This window comes from Ctenocephalides felis, unplaced genomic scaffold (genome assembly GCF_003426905.1).
Source record: "Ctenocephalides felis isolate EL2017-DRISC unplaced genomic scaffold, ASM342690v1 CF-g0.4_SCAFFOLD_01604, whole genome shotgun sequence".
Taxonomy (NCBI): domain Eukaryota; kingdom Metazoa; phylum Arthropoda; class Insecta; order Siphonaptera; family Pulicidae; genus Ctenocephalides; species Ctenocephalides felis.
The window spans coordinates 10,941,046-10,964,814 of NW_020537758.1; the positions used below are offsets into that span (position 1 = coordinate 10,941,046).

At 28.0% G+C, this 23,769-nt stretch overlaps 1 protein-coding gene across 1 annotated transcript in view; it reads left to right on the forward strand.

The window, feature by feature from the left end:
- Positions 1-181: 181 nt before the first annotated feature.
- Positions 182-23,769, forward strand: part of LOC113373173 — a 35,633-nt gene continuing 12,045 nt past the window's right edge. Inside the window, exon 1 of the mRNA XM_026613491.1 lies at positions 182-514. Within this exon, the coding sequence (XP_026469276.1) occupies positions 271-514 (244 nt within the window). The 5' untranslated portion in view covers positions 182-270. The remainder of the gene's footprint in view (positions 515-23,769) is intronic.

The following is a 23,769-nucleotide window of genomic DNA, read 5'->3' on the forward strand; positions in this document are numbered from 1 at the left end:
CTACGTCTGTGCCGGTCTGTGGGCACTCCACTGGCGCGACTCGAAGCGCCAAGAGGTAACAGATTTACGGGGTAAACATTTGACGCGGTAAAAAAAAATAAAAAATTTGGTGAAATTTTGGACTTTGACAATTTTTTTATCCTGGTGTGACAATTTGTGTACAAGTGTTACAAGTGAACTTACATACTCTAACCAAAGTGCTTACTTTAAATTTTTGGATACAAACTTTGAACTATGCTAAACTAAATTTTAACCCATATATCCTTTACCATGGCGCTCCCAGCGGCGCCTCTAGATTTTAGTCTAAGCCAAGTACGTGCTACAGGTATTCAACAAACGTCGCCTGTCCAACTTCAACAAACAACGCAAATTCAAAATCAACCTTTGCAACATCAAACAAATTTGTTGGCGACTTTAAAAGCAAGTCCCAGAGACGACGGACATAGCCCGAGTGGGCAGAGACAGAGCGCGGGTAGTGCGTTTAGGATTGTGACGCCGAAGGGAAAATTTGATGGTGAGTTGATAAATATTGTAGTATTTGTAGATGTATATAATTCCAAGTGGAAATCGTCCTTCGTAGACATAGTTGTATTCAATCATATGCACACTATTAGACATAAGAGCTAATAAAATCCCCACACATAGGAGAATGATCAACCGATGGGTTGCTTCTCATATCAACACCTTAGGTCATAAGTCATACACAAAAACAGCTTATAGAACAGTAATAAAGAGTTCTGATTGCTGTGGAAACAATAAAAAAAAAATTGTAGATGTAATTTAAAAAATATTTATGTGTGTGAAGATCCTTTCAATTTTTATGCGTATGTGCTATAAAATTTGCGCATACTCATCAAAAAGTTGGTAACCAAAGTAAACTATCCGCTTGAACCACAAAAACCGTATCAAAAAATTGCTCTATTTTTATATTATCTTCAATCAGTTTACATACCTACTATCTACAACTTATCTTTACATTATTTTAATTGATTTTTTAATGGTACAAATGTATTAGAAGTCCCAGTCTTCAGGGTTTTCGTACAACGTAAAATAACGTTAGAATCTAATTAGATTTTTTGATGCCATTCAAAGATAAATATGAATATGAAGTTTATTCCATTTTACCAACAATTTTAGGTGAAAAACACATTTTCCCGTCAATATATTTTATGATTAGATTGCCTTTGAAAATAAATTTGCCCAAATATTTCTTTGAGTAAGAACCGTAGATAAAATTTAAGTCTATATTGCTATAATAATTTGGTAGTAAATTTTTTTTTTAAATATGTATTTATGTCTAGTATAGAGAGACTGTAATAATTGTCGTGATTTATTTATACAATTACATTCAACGTTTTGTGCTGTCATATCTACATTGATAAGAAATTTGACACATTTTTTTATAAATAAGCAAATACATTTTCATGATTTTTTTCTAGTAAATAGAACAACAAATAAATAAACACAAGTTTTTTTAAATATGTTGCACAAAAATTGAAAACTAAATACGTTTAATCATCAGGTTTTCTATCAAAAACAGTTTTATGTTTAATTTGAACTATGTTGATGAAATATTGATAATAATTATTTTAAAAACATAAAGAAAACATAAAAAATCACTCATACCGATTTCTTCATAAAATTCTATTCAAAGTTTTTATGGTTATGAAAATTGCTATTTGAAAACAAATTGTTGCTTTAAAATTAGATCCAAGATTATTTTAAATAACTATAAATTTATATTAAATTATTTTTCGAAAATTATTTAAACTGATCTACACATAAAATTAATATAAAGGCTTTATGTTTTTACAATTATATTGCTAAAAAATTGGCCAAAAACAAATTATTTTTTTGAATAAAAAGTACATTTGCCCGATTTTTTCTAGGACAGAGACTGCTATAATCGTAAACAGTATACGTTCAAAAATAAAAAATAAACTAAATCAAAACAATGATAATGTTTGGTAATAATACTAGAAAATTTGGAATAAATGTCATTATTTTTGACTGTATTCCTAAAAATGTTATTTACGATTACGGATCCAGAGTTTAAATGACCAAAATTAGTAAAATTACTCACAATAACCAAAAAAATAGTTGAAGTTACACCAAAGCTCTAGGTTGCACTTAAAAGCTCATAATTCTAGAAAAAATTTTCATGATAGTTTCAGTCAATATTATCACCCAATTTCATATTGACGTTGAGTTCTGGGATTCACTTTTATAAATGTCAAATTATAAATGCATTTATAAATGTCAATACGCTTTAATAAATCTATTGCCTCATATACGTATCATTCTAAATCCTAAAAGTCAATTATTTTCTGAAGTTTCTCACTAAAGTACAATATTTTGTAATTCGCTTTTTAAAGGGCTCTTTAAATCTTTATAAAGAGCTCTTTGAATAACTTTACTTTTTTATCTTCTAGTTCTATATATTTTTGATAAATTTGTTAAAAATGTGGTGAAAAATTTAATTTTTTATACTATTAGTAAAAACAATGATAATGAAAAAATTGTTAATGTTATATATTACAATTCTCGTTTTTATTTAATAATTCAATTATTTCGAATCAATTCTAACAAAAACCTTATAACATTAAATATTAAACGCAAAAGATAGTATCGGGTAATTGTATCGATATCAATAATAGGAAAATGTATAGAAAAATTATATTTGTAAATCAATTATTTCAATTATCTTTTACCTCGGCAATCTTACCAAACAAACGAAAGTTATATGATCCATATTTACTTTTGCTATGATAACATCGGATAGAATAAAAGACTCATATATATATATATATATATATATATATATATATATATATATAGATATAAAAAAATTATCGTGTCTCCAGTATTTCTCTAGAAAAATTGTTGAAGTGTTGAAGTAGACTTTTCGAGCTTATCACAAATTGTCTTAAAATTGATCAAATTTAGTGTTTCATTATTAATATAGGTAAGATATAGTATATAACTAAGCTGATAAATTAAATAATAATCCGAATCCTATAAATTAGTTTAAATTTTAAATTTACAAAAATGATATAAGTATAGTGGTACTTATGGCATTACTAAAAAATATTCCTAGGTTCACCTTTTTTTAAAAATTATTTGCTTATCTCACGATGTCCCTGCGCTCGTGTTGTCTCTTCTAAAAAACCCTTCGCAAAAACCTGCAATACTAATTATTATTTTGTCGTATTAAATTACATTACAAGCGGGTTCATCAGATATCGCCATCAAAGCGGGTAGATTGCAGGGCTTATTGTCGACGATCGGTCGACGAATTATCAACTTCAACCCCGACGAACGGTTTAGGGGAGACCGGGGGTAATAGAATGACTTTTACAATGGTCATAGGAATAGACATAAATAGTAAAAAAATACGTTGACATTCATATGAGTTTCAAGAGTCTGCTCAAATATTTATTTAGTGCAAATTTAAAAATTCTATCAAAATTTTAACCGAAAAAGCTCGAAATTTGAACAAACAATGATGCTTAATTCATTATTATTCTTAATTAACTTTAAATCACATTAAATTTTCCAATTACTAAAGAAAATGTTCAAATTTTAAGTTTTGTTTTTTTTATTTGAATTACTAAGAAAAGTAAAAATATTTTCCTATTTTAAAATCGACGTTCTGGCTTCTAATTAAATAAAATGTTTTCAACGCCGAAGGACAATTGAGATCAAAATTTGATGGTCTATTATTATTAGTTCATAGTATTTTATTTATATTATTATTAAACATATTTTTATGATTAAATTCAGTAAGCAAATTAATTCTGACACTTTTTGCCATTTTTTTTTGGAAAAAACGTTATAATGAATTACTACAAAAATAAATCTCAAAGGTTTTCTGGGAAAAATATGAACTTTTTCCCATTAAATCAATTTTATAATAATTGTGATATAAAATATGCTAAAAAATTGAGATTAAAATTTGATGGTTTATTATTATTAGTTCCTAGTATTTTATTTATATTATTAATAAACATATTTTTATGATTAAATTCAGTGAGCAAATTAATTCTGACACTTTTTGCCATTTTTTAAAGAAAAAACTTTATAATAAATTTCTACAAAAACAAATCTCAAAGGTTTTCTGGAAAAAATATGAACTTTTTTCCTTAAATAAATCCCGTGATATAAATTATGCTAAAAGCTATACGTTTCGTTCTGTAAAAATAATATTATTGTGAATTTATTTCTAAAACTAATAAACGGTTATAAATCTAGATTTATTAGTTAATTTTACGTAAAGTTTTAAGATAAATAATATATATTTGCTATAATAAATAGCATTTTTCTCAGACTGCCAATTCCTTCTGATAAACTTTATATAAACCTGATGAAAATTCTTAAAATTTGTTCTATACAAAGCTTATTTCAAAAATATCAATCGAAAAAAGTATTTTTTAGAGTTTTGACACTAGATTTATTATTAAACATATTTTATGATTAAATTCAGTATTTTTAAAGAAAAAACGTTATAATAAATAAATTACTAAAAACAAATCTCAAAGGTTTTCTGGGAAAAATATTAATTTTTTCCCATTAAATAAATTTTTTAATAATTGTGATATAAATTATGCTAAAAACTATACTTTTCGTTCTATGAAAAATAATATTATTGTGAATTTATTTCTAAAACTAATAAACGGTTACAAATTTAGTTTTATCAGGTAATTTACGTAAAGTTTCAAGATCAGTTTTTTTATAATAAATATTATATATATTTGCTATAACAAATAGCATTATTCTTAGACTGCCAATATCTTCTGATAAACTTTATAAAAACCTGATGAAAATTCTTAAAAAAAATTCTATTATTTCAAAAGTATCAATAGAATAAAGCATTTCAATGTATTTTTTTAGAGTTTTGATATACGACTTTGACACTAGATTTATTATTAAAATAAATATTGTAAATTATAATAAGCAATAATATATCTATTTTATTAAACAAACAATGAAAAATATATTCTAGAGCTGCATCTGGCATTAGATATAATAAATAAGTGAATTAAAATAACCAATTATCAATTGCATCAGAATAATTATCATTTTACATAAGTTTCAATTTTTTCGCCCCAGCTTCAGCTATTCAATAAATTTTTATCACTTTTGACATTTTCTGTGTTTATTTTTTATTCAATTTCACAAAACTCATCCTCTTCCGGTTTATTGACGAATATTTTTAATATTTGATACAACAAGCCGTTGTCGGCTTGGACCGATGGAACATTTAATAGAATTAAAAAAAAACAATTTCATTTTTGATGCCCCGTGCATATTGAATTTTTCATATAATCCACCCCATAACCATATACGACGAGTGATGGCAGATTAACGATATTGTCAAAAATAATTTAAAACTGCGAAAATGATCATAATTGGATTACGACGGACGATCCAATTTTTCATGATAAATCGCTTGTATGGAGGGAAATTCAATTTTTAAATATTACAAACGCACGAGGCAAATTAGTAGAGTTAACTATTGGAATCATAGTCTGATATACAATTGTTATCAGTATAAATTTGTTTACTAGTTAATACATCACCCAGTAAAGTTATAATTCGCGCCAATTAATAATATCTACAAGAGTCCATTATCAAATGAGTCACCATCCCGACTCGGGATTAGCAAAGCGAAAAGGCCTATTTTCATTAGTCACTGTAACAATAATAACACTAATAATATTAATAATAACAAAAGGAGACTCGGTCACTTTATTTGATAAGGTCCTCTTCTTCTATATCTCGAAATGACATCATCGACGATGTCTTGATTTAAGTGACTCCTCGGGTCAAGTTTGAGATCAATCAAATCGAAGGCACAAACTCGTCTCTGGACAAAGTGAATCATTCGAGAGAGAGTTGTAGAGGAAACCAGAGGATAAAGGACTTATGAGTACATAAATGAGTAATTTATATCACGAATTACCTAAATAGTGCTCTAAAAATTTGCGAGAAATCTGCAACGTTTCGGAGTAGAGAAGCCCATTCTCCAAGATTTAACGCAAGACAAACATAAAAAAATGACTAAATTTATTTCCATATAGAGAACTTTTTTTTAAAAAAGGGCGTTTCAGTGTAGACAGATTTTGAATATTTTAAATTCATAATTTAACAAATTCTCTCAAGTCTAGAATTTTTGGAGGCAATTATGTACTTCCCGAAGGAGAAGATTGTTTTCGCAAAAAAATCCGATATGCAAATTTTATGTTTTTTTCGGCGCTTCAAGACATTCTGAATCGAATGAGACCAAATTTGAAAAAATAGTATGTGGGTATGTAAAATTTAAAAGCCCTCGATTCTGATCAGAAATCTACATTGGATTCCAATTAGAAAACGGTTAAATATTTTTCTATATAGCTCAATTTTAATTTTTTTAAGTTGATTATCGGGAAGTTCATGCAACTTGCCTTAAGAAAAATATAATTTTACATCTAGTTATTAATTTTGTCCCCCGGTTTTCTTTATTAGGTCATAACTGGTCAAAAAGGTTAGTCGTATGAATAAGATGTGTTTTGGTGTTCAATTACCTTTCGATGTGTTGGTTATATTATTTTGGTTTCTATTGGAACAGATTATTATTATGGACAGGCCGATTTACAGGAGATTTATCACTGTCTCGTGAATTAAAACAGTCTTAATTGATATCTCATCTGTTATTGTAATGATTTGGTTCTGACAAGAGGGGTAATAAGATAGGTCAATGAGGAATTAGTGAAATTATGTATATGGGATAAAAAAATTTGGTCACAGTAGCAGTAAATGTGTAGGTGAATCTAAAATTGTTAGTATATTGTGCATGAGCAAATTTATAAAATTAAAAATGGTGTCTGAAATATATTTGATTAATATTATTTTTTTACAAATTTTATCCAAATTGCGATTGGTATTCAACCCTGAGTGTGTGTCGCCATTTCATAGCCCGACGTCGTGGGGGTCCCATGGGTCATATTGATTGTGCACCACCACGTGCTGGGATATATATATATATATATATATATTTATATATATATATATTTACGTTTAACATTCCTATTTCTGTTAAAAATTGTTTTTTATATAAATACAACTTCCGGATCAATAAGCACCAAACCAAACTTTCGAAAAATCATTGAAGAGATCATTACACAATTGTTTAGAAAATTTAGAAAAAATTGATTTTACACCAGATTTTCAAATATCTGACATAGTTATTATGCTAGTATGTTATGCCTATGCCAAAACATTTTTTGGAATTTCTATAACACGTTAATTGCCACGATAACAACAGAAAATTTTTACTTGAGCAATGTAATGGTAACTTTATTACATAATTTAGTCAGAAATGTATTAATTTTTTTTTTGCCAAAATTTCAATTGTTATGTTACACATATATGACTGACATGTTTTTATATTGAAATTTCTTTTTCTTGACAAACCACGTCAGTCTTAGATGTCTGACGCATTTTTAGAATAAACTTTTAGGTTTTGTTCCTGATAGGCCAAGCTTTCGAAACATACTGCAAAAAACGTTTGCGTCGGACATCTTTTAGCATCAGACATATACGACTTACAAGGCAATTAATGTTATAAAAAAAATTATAATTGTGATTGATTCGCAACTTCCAAGATTGCACAATTGCTAAAATAAACAACTCAATAAAACACTTTCTAGAATGACTCGTTTCTCAAACAAATACCACAAAAGATGATGTATGATTTCATCGCGTGAATATTTCAAAAAACTATCCGAGGAAGTCGTTTTCATTTTTTCCGTCCTTTTTACAATTTTGTCCTTCGTCTTCGTCATTATTAAATCCGCTCACATGGTCTTTCTTATAACAGATGTGAAAAAAAGTGTTACAATTTGCGTCATTTTGTAATGTGACACCTCTCTCACTCCGGGTTTAGTTTTTTTAAATTTTTTAATTGTGCTCTGTTATGATTTACAGTGATCTCATAAAAGGATGAAAAAGTCGTCATGCGGTGTTTATAATCTTCTTTTTTATTTGTCCGAACCAAAACGCTTTGATGCATTTGAAAAGATGGAGGAGTTTTATTTAGATTTACACTTGTCACATATAAGAGAAACACATGGGTTATAGTTGTGAGAAAAAATGAATGAAACAATGTATGAATGAAAACCAAATTGTGTTATGAATACGACTCCAAAAAACGAACTTCATATAAGCATTTATTTATATTTTTACTACTATTCTTAATATTGCCAATAAAGAAATCAATTGATCAAAAACGCTTTCCTTTATTCTCGTCATGTTTATAGGTCAATATTATTGCAAATACATTTATGACAGCTTGAAAAGGAAAAATCTAATAAGCTGTCAATTTTCTGTACCGGAAAAAAGGAAAAGCAAAGAAAATCACACGTTTGAATTCAATAAGGTATTTCTGTTCTATTGTAAGCGCCGAGCATTTCTGTACGCCGGAGGGATTAAATATTGTATGTGAAGGAAATTATTTTGAACTCTATGAAGAAACAATGAATCCGTATTAAATTCCAATCTTCCAAATTTAAAATAGATTAATCAAGATATCCCTTAATGACTTCAGCGAGTATTATTAAAACAATCGTCGCCATACGGGCTTTTAGTCATAACATATATAGATTTTCATATCGCGTGTTACAATATTATTCTTTCTCGAGAGAGATCTTTCATTATCATTATCACGGCATTAATTTAACGGATTCATCGCTTTGTTAATGAACCCCCAGACTAATTTTCAACTTCGTCATGATTAGTTTCGTTTAGGGACGCCGGCATGATTCAGTCTAATAGTCCTTTAATTGGCTTGTCGGCACAGAGACAATCGAAAGAGTAGAGTCTCTTCTTTCTGTTCTGAGAATATTCATTTGAGAGTTCAGACTTAACTTAAATAAATTAAGACGTAATCGTTAATCGTCGAGAAGAAGTCGCGAGGAGTCACTTATGGAGATGTAGAGAGAAACTGCTCCTGATTGTCAACGTAAAAGCCATACATTTTGAAATACAACTAATTCAAGTCGTTAGAAAAAAAGTCTATTTGTATCGCAATAGCCAGGAGATCTATAGATCCTTGGACAAAAAGTTTCTCCGCCATTATCTCAAAATCAATAAATTTTTACAGATACTATTTTAAAGTAGAGGGCAAAAGGTGTGTAAACAGCCAACGCCATAAATCGGACGACTTCCCATGAAAAACAACCACATTATCAATTAACGAAAGTATATTAGTTGTTAGTTTTTTATGTTGAGTCGTGTTATTTAGTTTACGATACCTGAACATATTTTTTGAGTAAATGTAATTTAATAATTTTTTAAGCATTGCACTGACTATGTTGCTATCATTTCATAACTTTAAAGTTAAAAATAAAATGGTGGATATTTTTGCCTTCTGGTTATCATTTTTTACACCACTTACGAAGTAAGAGAAATTTTTGAAAATATAGAAAAAAAACATTTTTCTAAAATAATGAATTACTTGAGAATTATACTGAATAAAGTTTGATAGTGTTCTGTTTGATGTGTGTTATTTGTTGTGATTAAGTTGGGTTAAAACCAACCTTTCATAATATAATTACTAAAAGTCAAATTTGATCTTTGCAACTCTGTTCCTATCCTAGTATCAGTATATAAAATAATCAACATTTGAAAATATGCAAACGTTCTTTTATAAAATTCCAATTTTGCTAGAATTCTATAAATAATAATATTAGGTACTCCCATAATATTTTTAATATTTGTAACCATCATACATAGAACTCTTCTGCTTAAATTTTTGGAGATAATTTCATAGACAATTTTGCACTTCTCAAAAATTTGGTTTTATTTTTGTATTTTATTTTCTACTGAGAATTGCTTATCATTGAAGAATTATTGAGCGCGGAGCCAGCCACACATCAACCTCGCATATCTCAAAAACTATTGAATGTTTCAACTTTAAATTTTGGTCAAATTTTTGGTAAAGTATAGTAACAATGTGTGTCAAGTTTCACCAAAATCGCAAAACGCATTTTTGAGAAATCACCATGGTGTATCTGTTTAAATATTCTGTAGGCCAAACGTGCTCTCAACCTAAAATTAGGTTAGTTTCGGGTCAGAGTGCTTCGGTCCGTATTCGCCAATACCGGACTTGTTCAATTGTTGTGCAATCCCGCAAATCTCGGAAAGTATCAGATGAACCATTTCAAAATTTTGGTCACATTTTGGGTAAAGTATAGTAACAATGTGTGTCAAGTTTTATCAAAATCGAATTATGCATTTTTGAGAAAATACCATCTGTTTAAATGTTAGTATTGAGCTCGGAGCAAGCCACCCATCGACGTCGCATATCTCAGAAACTATTGAACGATCCAACTTTAAACTTTGTTCACATTTTGGGTAAAGTATAGTAACAATGTGTGTCAAGTTTCATCAAAATCGCAATATGCATTTTTGAAGAACATACCACCTTTAAACCAAAAACTGTTTAACTGTTAGTATTGAGCGCGGATCCAACCACCCCTCGACCTCGCATATCTCAGAAACTATTGAATGCACCAACTTTAAAGTAGTAGTAGTAGTAGTAGTAGTAACAACGTATGTGAAGTTTCAATAAAATCGCAATATGCATTTTTGAGAACATACCATCTGATTATAGTTAGACGATAGAGGAATAGTTCAACCATGAATTCTAAGCAATTTTGTGGGTTGATTTATTATTAAATATAAAAAAGTACACCGAAACGTTTTGCACCGAAAAGTTTAGACTCTAAACTGATGCTAAATACGATCAAACGTTAATAATTATTTAAATTCGTACTAGATTCGAATTAGTTTTAAGCCTGAAAGTGTGCCGGGCGTACTCGCCGGTAAACGTCCCTAATTCGCCTCGGAGACCCTTCGACGCCCTTCGAAGTACGGTTGAACGCGCGATGCGTTTCCTGCATCCGCCGACGCACGTGCCGAACCACCATGCACGACGGATAAATTATACCTAGTCGCTTCATAATTTATTAATATATATATATATATATATATATATATATATATATATATATAATTAAAAAACACAATTTTAAATCAATATCATTTACAATTATTTTTATTACCATATAGATTTCAATTTGCAAAAATTTCAATTCTAAAACATATCTTTTATCATGATGAGCTAATTTTGGCGAATTCGGTAAGGTCGTCGTAGGAAGCAGAGATAATGCGATTACATACCATTTAAAGTACTTATCATCTGAATCGATAACGTAATAACATCTAATCCGCACATGTTAAAGCCAGTTCTGAACTAATAATATATATAAATCCTCGTTCGATTGAAATATTTATTTGCCGAGATAAAAGAAATGCGATTGAATATGGAATAACGTACCGAAATAACTGGTTACAGCATGAAAAAAATTATCAAAGAAATGGTAGGAATTGTTGCAAAGAACTAGTTGGTTTGGTATTTAGCCTTGAGGCAAATTACATGAACTTCCCGATATGTGTAAATAATCGACTTGATCAAAAAAATGTGTAAACTAGCTGTAAGTGGAATTCTGTCTTAAGGCAATTAGGGCATCGTGCCTTAAGGCAAATTGCTGGAACTTCCCGTACCAAAAATTATTATTTTTTTAAAAACGATTAACATGTTTGAAAAAAATTTAATAAAAAAAAATAGATTTGAGAAACTACAAATTTGACAAAAAATTACTTTTTTTGAAAAAAAAATTTATATGAAAAAAAAAAATTTTTTTGGATACAAAAAATTTTTTTGAAAAAAATGTTTTCTTCATTTTGACATATTTGGAAATTTTGAACTTTTTTTCAAAGCAATCGCACTGCTTGAACTGCATAGAGACGAAATATCAAAGCGCGCATTTGCCGCGCCGCCGTCCAACGCATAAGCATTGGTACGGAACCCATAAAAATGTAAAAAAAACAATATACTTATTGTTAAAATCTCTATAAAATATCTGATAATTTGATGTGCATATGTCTAATGATAATTTTTAATCGCCGAATGGCATTATTTTTTACTTTTTTCATTAGATCTCCGAAACCGCTAGACCTACCTCCATGAAAATTTGATCAATTCTACATCTTGTCAATACAAGTAAAATGTTTTTTGAATTATTCAAATCGGACGCTCCGTTCTCTTAAAAACGGAGGTACCGTTCGTGGCACTTTTTGCCCCGTATCTTCGGAACGGCTAGACCTGCCTTTGCCAAAAACTAATCAGCACGTCTCCTTATCAATACAAATCGAATGTTTTTTGAATTATTCAAATCGGTTGATCCGTGTTCCCGAAATCGTCGACGAAAATTTGTATCCGCACATACATACACACACATACATACATACATACATACATACATACATACATACATACATACACACACACACACACACACACACACATACATCCATTTTTTCTAAGGTATGCCAAAATGTTCAGAAGGTTTTGAAACGTCGAGAAATGCAAAAATTTTCATTTTCGATTTTTTTGCGATTACTATAACTTACCCTACGGGAAGTTAATAATTGACTATTGAGTACATTTTTTGTACATTCTAACTTGAATAATATACATCTTACTACAAAATTAGTTAGAAGATAATTTATTTCTTCCAACTTATTTCTATATTTTGTTGTATTTCTTAATAAATTTATTACTCCCTCTGAATTTATATTACAAATGTATTGGTTATATTTTTTGTAAGTATTCATGTTTATAGTATATTTATAACTATTAGGATTTATTACAAGTTTACAAATAAGATTTTTGTTAAACTATAAATTTAATTTTTTTCAAATCAGTCGACTTCGAGAGGCCTTTTTTTAAAAAATGGTACTAAAGTCCTCAGGATTATAAAATCGCAAAATACTTGATAATTTTATTATTGAATGAAAAAGTAACAATACTGATTATAATATGCGTCAACTTTTAGTAAAACTTGCTTACACACTTTAGTACATTTATTAAACTAGCTGTAAGTGGAATTCTGTCTTAAGGCAATTAGGGCATCGTGCCTTAAGGCAAATTGCTGGAACTTCCCGTACCAAAAATTATTATTTTTTGTAAAAACGATTAACATTTTTGAAAAAAATTTACTTCGAAAAAATAAGATTTTTGAGAAACTATAAATTGGACAAAAAATTACTTTTTTTTGAAAAAAATTTTTTTTAAAAAATTTTTTTTTAGAAAAAATTTTTTAAAAAAAATTTTTTTTTGAAAAAAAAAAATGTTTTCTTCATTTTGACATATTTTGGAAAATCTGAACTTGTTTTTCAAAGCAATCGTACTGCTTTAACTGCATAGATACAAATATAAAGCGCGTAAGCGCGGCGTCGCTGTCTAGCGGGTAAACATTGATACGGAACCCATAGAAAAATAAACAAAATTTATACTTATTGTTAAATCTCTATAAAATATCTGAAAATTCGATGTGCATATGTCTAATGATCATTTTTGACCGCCAAATGGCATTTTTTTTTACTTTTTTCCTTAGATCTCCGAAACCGCTAGACCTGCCTTTATGAAAATTTGATCAATTCTTTATCTTGTCAATACAAGTAAAATGTTTTTGAATTATTAAAATCGGACGCTCCGTTCTCTTAGAAACTGAGTTACCGTTTTCGGCACTTTTTGCCCCGTATCTCCGGAACGGCTAGACCTGCCTTCGCCAAAAACTAATCAGCACGTCTCCTTATCAATACGAATCGAATGTTTTTTGAATTATTCAAATCGGTTGATCCGTGTTCCCGAAATCGTCGACGAAAATTTGTATCCGCACATACATACACACACGTACATACATACACACACACATACACACACACATACACACACATACACACACACACACACACATACATCCATTTTTTCTAAGGTATGCCAAAATGTTCAGAAACCTCTGAAACGTAAAGATATATAAAAATTTTCATTTTCGATTTTTTTGCGATTACTATAACTTACCCTACGGGAAGTTAAAAAAACTGCCTCTCAAAGGCGACTGGTTTTAACAATTTTAAATTCATAGTCCAACAAAAAGTCTTATTTATTGAAAACTTGAGGCAAATGTGTTATTATTTTCTACTGTGATCCTAAAAATGTTATTCACGGTTACGGTTCCAAAGTTTAAATGAACAAAATTAATAAAAATTAACCACAATAACCGAAAAATGGTCATAATTTCACTAAAGCTGTAGGTTGCACTTAAAAGCTCATCAAACAACGTGAGATATTTTTTTTCTATTTTTTTCCGGGATCCCAGGATTTTTTCTGGGATACTGTGAATATATAATTTGCTATACTTCGAACGTAAACTTAATCTCTTCAATATTTTAGTACCATCGATATGTCTCATAATAAACTTTCAACTATAAAATTTCCATCCACTTAAAATCATAAAATCTGATTTTATAGATCAAACCTATAATATTCGATGAAAACTATAATATTCTAGTTTATTACCTAACAAAATGTGAATCTATAAGTTTAGAACTTAAAATTTGCTTTTACATATGATAATAGAAACTATGTTGTACGACAAATTTGCAAAGGACTCACTATTTAAATTAAAATTGATGTGGAAATGTATATTACATTCGTTTTAATCGGTAAAGTAAAAAATTCAATAGCCAAATATTCATTCTTATTTGTATATTTTTTTAACAATTTTGGAAGTTCATGTAACTTATATATACAAAAAATTTTTTTTCTGATTTTCTTACGGAAATTTAACAAAAAAAAACCTTCTACTGGTGTCAATTATACATTTCAACCACCGATTCTTACCACAATCGATTCTTTACCCTGCGTGATTTCCTCCCATAATCAAAAAACAATAAAACGAATTATATACAGATCTTAATAAAATTTCCTCTCTTAATCAAATTCGTTGGCTTTCTTCTATATACATATATATATATATATATAATTATTTCGTCCAAGAATTCGCATGTCACAGGGCAGTAACGTAAAGCTCTTCGCCGGAGTCGAGTGGAAATACTAAAAGCAATAATTGCTGTAATAACTTATTCACGAAAGTGATTTTATACTGACCACGACGACATGCACACAATAACTAGAGCACATCTTAAGGGAGGAAAAGTCCACTGAAAACATGTAGTAAATGATAAAAATCCCAGAGAGCTCGGGAAATAGACACCGAACACCGGGGGTTGTCAAAGGTAAAAGACACATGGAAATTGGCGAAATTGGCCAAATTTATAATTGAAATTTATAATTAGATAAGGTAATCGATTAGACTTAATAGAGTAAAAGTTTCCACTGATATAGTAACTAAAAAGACTAAGCCTAATGCAATTATATCACATAGATTCTGATTAGAATCTCATGATTCTAGCCTATAGTTTTTTAGTATGTTATTTTAGACTACTATTGGAAATTGGCAAGTCTGGTCAAATTTATAATTGAAATTTATAATTAGATGAGGTAATCGATTAGACTTGATAGAGTAAAAATTTGCCACTGATATAGAACTAAAAAGACTAAGACTAATGCAATTATATCTCATAGATTCTGACTAGAATCTCATGAATCTAGCCTATAGCTTTTAGTATGTTATTTTAGACTACGAAATCTATCGCAATACCAAGTTCCATCAAAATCGTCAAAAACATTCTATAAATAATCACGAGAAAACGTTCTGGCAGATATTTACTAAGAACTGACCAACGATAGTCCTTATTAATTTACATCGAATGGCTTTTAAATTTTTAAATTCGATTCGGCCGTTTTTGAAAAAACATCGATGAAAGGTCTAAAAAGCCGTTTCTTTTTAAATAGTAAAAAAAGTGTAATATTTGTTTTTAAATTTCTCAACCCATTTTGAAAATTTAAAAACTGTTCGAAAGATATGAGTAGTAGAAATAGTGCCTAAATACAAGTATTGTAAGTTATAGTAATGAGTCGAACATCGAAAATGAAAATTTTTGCATATTTTCAAGTTTCACTGGTTTCTGTAGGCCTATAATATTTTAGTATGTTATTTCAGACTACGAAATCTATCGTAATACCAAGTTTCATCAGAATCGTCAGAAAAAAATACACGAAGAAACGGCCTGGCAGATATTTACCAAAAACTGACTAATAACGTCAGTCCTTATTAAGTTACATGACTTTTGAATTTTTAAATTCGATTCGGCCGTTTTTGAAAAAACATCGATGAAAGGTCTAAACAGCTGTTTTTTTTTTAATAATTAGTAAAGGAGTGTAAAATCTTTCGACACCTATTTTAAAAAAAAATCTACGAAAATGTGAATAAAATTTAAAAACTGTTCGAAAGATATAAGTAGAAGAAATTGTGCTGATTGGAATTTGGTAAAGTTTTTTTTCGTAATTAATTGTTAATTTTTTGTGCCAACTTTAATCATTCTTATATGGTAATACAGTTCATGCTTTTAAGTATTATAGGTCAGAGTACTTTCACTCATTAATTCAAAAAATTCATCAAAGTTTAAAATAATGAGCCCTGCAAAATTTCAAAAAAACTATCGCTACGTAATTTTAAAAGTTTCTGAATTTTAATTCGTAGCAAATGAGTCAATTTTTTTACATATGCCGGAAAATTTTCGTAACTTGCCTTTAGGTAAAATGATAATCACAATTAGTTTATAACTAAAAAACTTAACATATAGAGATGCCTCGGAATATATTGTAAAAAAAATTGCTTTACATACAAATATTAATTGCATTTAAAGTAGAAACTGATGAGTATTGCTATAAGGTTGTCAAATATCTCCCTTCCGCCTTTTTGTATTATAAACCAAGAGCAAAAAAGCGGAAGGGAGATATTTGACAACCTAATATTTATAAATTTAATTTTAATATACCATGAAAACAATAATAATTGGTTTGAACAATATTATTTTTACCAACATTTGAATTATTCTAAATAATTTCATACATGAAATTTATTTAGTAATATTTTGAATTATAATATGACTCGACAAAGTATTGAATCAGTGCGTTATAATAGCAGATTAGATATCACAATATTAATATAAATGGTATTAGTCTAATCCAGAGTAAAGATTATAATGAATTAATAATTTTCAATGGAAATATTTGATTAAAAGATCAATAATAATATTATGATATTACACCAAATTTTATAATCAACATATGGAATTATATAAAGAAAATGGAGGAATAGAATACAAATATCTAAGTCTTGCATGGAAAATAAAAATTATTTCTTTAGAACAAAGTAGAAGCATCAATTTTAGTATTTTAATCTATGTTATATTTTTGGAATATTTTTCGGAAATTCTTGAAAAGCACAGAAATTACACCTAACTTTCTGCATTTTCAGCAGATTTTTTAACGACTACTTTTTAGTGCTACAAAAATGGTTTTAATATGGTAATATTACAGAAATATGATCTATAATGAGAATTATTTTTATCCTAGCTAATTTGTAGAGATTAAATGTATTTTTTCCGAAGTTTTAGAATCATTTTCCCAAACCAATGCAATATTGATATCACATTGAATGAGCAGATTATAACGAGATTTAGACCTACAAACATTTATATATAAGCAGCTTAATGTTCAGGTTTATGATATGAAACTGAATGATCGAATAAAATAAGATTGTAAAAATCGGATCTGAGTACCTACTTCTATCTACTAATACTTACAGGGGAAATTGAAAATAAATATCGAAATAAAACAGAGAAAAATATTAAATAAACAATTTTGAGATTTTTTTGTATTTAATTTTACCTGATAAATAGAGTAACTAGTCACTATTAACAATAAGTATGTTTTAATAAACATATAGAAAGGAAATAACTTAACATAAATGTTAAAAAAATAATATGGCATTATTAAGTCTAGAGTCCCAGCTTGAATTTTTTTAAAGTGGATAAAACATGAAAATTATTTGAAAAAAAAACTCGAAAGTCACAAATAATGAACAAAAATATTGTACAACGTACATTTTCATGCAATAAATAATATTTATGATTTTAAAAATTAAATATAAAAACAACAAGGTTTAGTAAATATGAACATAATATGCATTTTTTATATATGTAAAGACTTGCATATTTATTTTTTATGTCCAAAAACTGCTTTAAAATTATTAATATAAAATAAATTCAAATTAATCGAATTGAGTAAATAATAATTGCAATGGATAGATGCAGTAATAATAATGTTTTACTACTCATATAAAAATAATAAAAAATAAACAGGAATGTTCAAAATATAATAAGAGGTAATAAAGACCAGTTTGATTCATTTTTCGTGAATAAAAATTATTTAAAAAATTTACGAAAAGCACAAATGATGAACATAAGTATTGCACAAAGTACATTTTTCTGAAAAAGAAAATAATATAAATGATTAAAAAAATTATATAAAAGGAACAAAGAGCTTGATTGGACATGAACATGATTTTTTTAATATATGTAAGGACATGCATTAATTTTAATATATGTCCAAAAATTGTGTTAAAATGGACTATATAAATATACGTCAAAATTTAGCTACTCAAATTTTTAAATTATGCTTGATATATTATTATTATAATAGAAATGGAAACAAGAATGGTTTGTCAATTTGTCATTTGTCTTAATTGCAGCAAAAATAGAAAATGCTAGATACTTCTGAGAAAAAAAATTATACTGATTTTAATCACCTAGTTTCTATAGCATCCATCTTTGTATAGTTTTTTCACTTTTCTTTGTATTTTTCCACAGTTTCCTTGATTATATCAATTTTTCATGAAATGAGTTTAAACTAAGTGACTTTAAACTAAGAAATCTTCGCAGTATCCCTGAAAAAAGGTTTCTTTAATTCTAACAATGTCTATATTTTTTTCATCCAAAGTTTGAGAATCACACTACCTTTAGCAAATATTAATATTTAATTAGATGTCGTCTACTAACAGGATTTATATTTGTGTTATGCCCGTCTTATATTATATAGTTTTTCCCGAGGAAAAGAAACATCTCGAAACGGCCTATAAAGTTTATACAACCACCAGATATATAAAACCGTCATTTCAATAATAAACTTGTAAAAACATTTATATATCTAAGTATTAATTAATTATCATTCCAAAAAAAAATTTTACAGTGTTAATTAATCCTTCAAAAATAACTTTTGAACTCTCATAAACGACTTCATTAACTTACTGTTAAATCTACCCTTTTCAGAAAAGTTTTGTGAAACTTTTAATTACTTTTTGAAGGAAGATTGAATTTGTAGATTTTGGGAATTAGGAGTAAAATATTAAGAATAATAAGGCGTTTTGGTATTAACAATTTTTGAATTTACAAAAAAGTTGATACTAAACAAATTATTTATTTGTAGTAAATTTATATGATAATTTACATATAATTGATGTGATGTAACATATTGTATGAAAGAACGACAGTACTCATTCTAGAGATACTTTTTGTAGAACATCATAAGTCATACACTGAATATTAAAACATGATTTCTGATAATTATAAATTTCCACATTTTTTTGATTTTTTGAGTAAACAAATATACAAATACTCGAAACCTTAGCTATGTGTTATATTACTATAGTACTCAATTATATATTTTGCTTGTGATTTTATAGAGTCATTGGTTATTTCTAATGTGTCTTTTTATTCCAGGACCTATAGGTAGTACACTGGGCTTAACAAATACAATCGGACAGCACAATTCGGCATATGGTTCCTTATGTCGAACTTCCTGGTCTGATAACCAAATTTCGGCGCAAAGTAACACGTCGAGCTTTTCACAAGGCACATCAGATGTTAAAAATGATAGAGGTATGTAAAATATATAAAATCACAAAAACACAGTTCCAATATGTCGTTACAATAAATACACAAGATATAGGTAATATATTATTACCGTTATCACCTGCTAATCAATTCTGCCACGTCGGTCTCTTTTATTGATAATACCTGTGCGATTAAACCGGTCTTAAATCAATTTGTAATCTTCTTGGATTTATTAAAAATATTTCTGATTAGAATCGTTAATTTTAGAATTATATGTGCGGGTATACTGATATACATGATGCTCAGAAAAATTAATTTGTTGTCGTAAAATCAGTCACAACTAAAATTAATAACAACCAGGTAATTATTAATATTAAAATATAAATATTAAAAATATGGACAGAAGCGTATTTTATTTTGGGAAGTGATATATATATATATATATATATATGTGTGTGTGTATGTGTGTTGTTCAATTTTCATTTCCAATGACAAATTTCGTTCGTTATCATCGGATTCGGGCAAACCAAACCAGCGGACTCGATTCACTAATCTTCTATACGATTGATATACAACAAGGATTTAGGTATTTGGTTTAGAAAGAGGTGTATTCGATTATTATTCATGTTAATATTTAATTTTTAAAATAGTTTTAATATTGGTAACAAAATTGGAAACGCGTTTCAATATATTACTAACCAGTAAACAGTCAGAATATATAAGATTGCATTAATTTTTTTTATTATAATATAATCTATATATCGTAAATATAAATGACATATTACAAAATTCTAGATTAAATCTTGTTAATTGATAAAACATGTATTTTTATATCATGCAGACAAAAATATGTGTAAAAATATAGGATTATTTAGTTCAGATTCGACCTAAGTAAGGGTGAACCACTCCCAAGATTTTTTGTAATTTTATTCAACAGATTCTTTAAATTTTTTTTTGAATGTATAATTAAAAAATTCCGCCAAAAAATGAAAAATCTTGAACAAATAGAATAAACTCTGGTTGAAAAGTATTGCAATACTGATTACCATAAATAGATCAGGTTAGACCTAAAGCCAAGATTTTTTGTAATTTTTTTGACCAATTCTTTTATTATCTTTTTCAAAATGCATTATCAAAAAACACATACAGCCCTAAATTTTCACCCTCCTGCCAAAAATTTGAAAATCGCAAATAAATGAAATAAATTCAGGTTGAATAACATTGCATTGCTGATTACCAAAAATAAACCAGATTTTTTGTCATTTTTTTGACCAATTATCTTTTCCAAAAAACACATACGGCCCTAAATTTTCACGTTCCTATAAAAAAATCGAAAATCATGAATAAATAAAATAAATTCAGGTTGAAAAAAATTGCATTACAGATTTCATATAAAACAGAATTGAAAAAATATATGCTTACTAAAATATGTGTAAAAATAGAAATTTATTCAGTTCAGTTTAGACCTAAGTAAGGGTCGACCACTCAGAATTTTTTTTGTCATATTTTTTGACCAATTTGTTTATTTTATTTTTCAAAATGCAAAATTAAAAAACACATACAATCATACATTTTCAGCTTACTGCCAAAAATTTGAAAATCATCAATGAATAAAATAAATTTCCTAACTTTTAACCCTTTTACCATAAACTCTAAAATTATGAATAAATAGAAAATTCGGTAAAAAAAAACAAATCCGGTAGAAAAGCATTGCATTACTGATTACCAAAAACAAAAATGTAAATTAACCAAAAAGTATCTTTTTGATGATTGTACTCGTCGTGGAAGTGGCAGAGTTTTTTGATTATGCATTTTGAAAAAAATGATAAAATAATTAGACAAAATAAATGACTAAAAATCTTGCTAGTCTAACGACTAACCTGGTTTATTTTTGGTTTTGGATAAATTTAAGTTTTTGAAAAAAAAAATTTTTAAACTTCAAAATATTTAGAATATTTTAAGGCTATACTAATTAAATTTTTCATATAAAAGTGACTAAATTTATATTTCATTCTATTATTATTTTATTCGATGTGTCCATTTCTCCCCTGTATCTCGGCTCCGGCTTAAGCCCAACTAATATATAATTTATAACCAATAGATATGATATTATTATTTGAATTTCTGTACATTTCTGTGTGTTGTGATGCCGACAACGGGTTCGAAGAGTAATAAATATAATGTTTGCGTTTGATTGTCCCAACCGGGCTAATCCCGTTTTATATGTGAGGCTTAATGACGAACTGCGCAAATACGAGTCATTTGTACCACAGAATAATAATAATAATAATTCCAACAGTGGGGGGGAATGAAAATTGAAAATATTTATTAGAAAATTGTAATAATTGTGTTATACATCTTTGTGATAAATTACACATAGAGCCTAACTTCAGGCATGTGTCATGAATGCATATTAGAAAGATGCACTTACGATAACATTCTCTTGAAGAGAGTAAAAAAAAATTTAGTAGTTGAAATAGTAACTTAAAAAAAGTAGTCACTGTGGTAAATGTTTAATATTCAGTTTAAGTCATATTATTTTGAGTATGAGTCTAAAAAATTTTAAAGCTGTATTTTTTAAAAAACACACGTGTTTTCCTCTAATATAATCTCTGATTCGTAAATCAAACAAAACATGCGACACTGATAAATGCCATAAAAAATCGATACCAACGATCATAAACTGAATAAATACAAAGCAATAAAAATATGTGAATCAACATTTTCGAAATACAAACATGATATAAATAAATATTTGGATAAAACATCTATATATATATATATATATATATAAATATATGTGTATATCCATGTGTAGTTTATATTTGTCACTTATAAACTTCCAATGTTTTATAAAGAAGGTCAATAATATGGAAAAATATAGATTGTAGTTTATAGCTTTTGGATTATGTGATAAATCAAAAATCAAAGAGACCGACCACGGTTTATAAAAGTTTTATATTTTACGACACTAATATTTTTGGGAATTGATCAGAGATATTTTTTTACCTATTATTACTTTTTGCGTTATCAGGTTATAAAATAAATGACAATCGGTATTGCGTAAGCAAAATTGGGTAAATGAGAGGATAGATGACCCAAAATATATCAAATTTAACTATGTTTTAATACCACAAACCCCTATTTCGTAAAAATTATTGTGGTACTAATTTATAATTACAGGTTAGTCATTTACCCTTCAGTCTAAATATTTTATATAATTTTGCGGACAATATTGCATGTTAAACCGGACTATAATATGATATCAGCGACTGTTTCGAACAACTTTGTTAATGTTTATTCAAGAATATTCAATGACATCCCCTTAACACTGTGCATCAGAAGTCCCTTGACACGCCAATGGCGAATTCTAGAGTAAATATGTACACTGGGGTGTTTGTGTATTTTTTTTATGGTGTGAGAGATTTACATAAATAATAATAGATTGAGATAAATAATAATAGATTGATATGTCGTATAATCTGCCTAAAATACATATAGTCAAATCAAAGTTAAATTATCTACCCAAGTCTCTAACAAAACTAAATGCTAAATTTTGCTGAAATATTTTCTAACGCAATTTGTTGATCCTCAGGCTGTAGTTTTTTATTGCAACTTTATTTATACCGTTTTTTACCATCTTACGATATTCTTATATATCACAATTATTCCTTAAAATTATAAAAAAAAAAAATATCCATAGGAAATGAAATAATTACGTCCTTCCTGACGCAATAACGATTCAGTCACGCAACCTGAAAATTGTGTCCGGTCGCCGACAAACACATCGTGGGCACTTTTCTTTGCTTACTCACTCAATAAACCGATAATTTGAATAAATCATTATTTTCTTAGTTTCCCAGAGAATATTTGAATAATAATTACGAATTATTTCGAAATGGGCTTTGTTTGATTGCGGCATTAAAATGCCATTAATCATATGTAGTTTTTGTTTGAATAAGATATCAGGGTACAATTACTAACAGAAATCTTGAGGTAACCTCGGAGAAATATAATTTTATT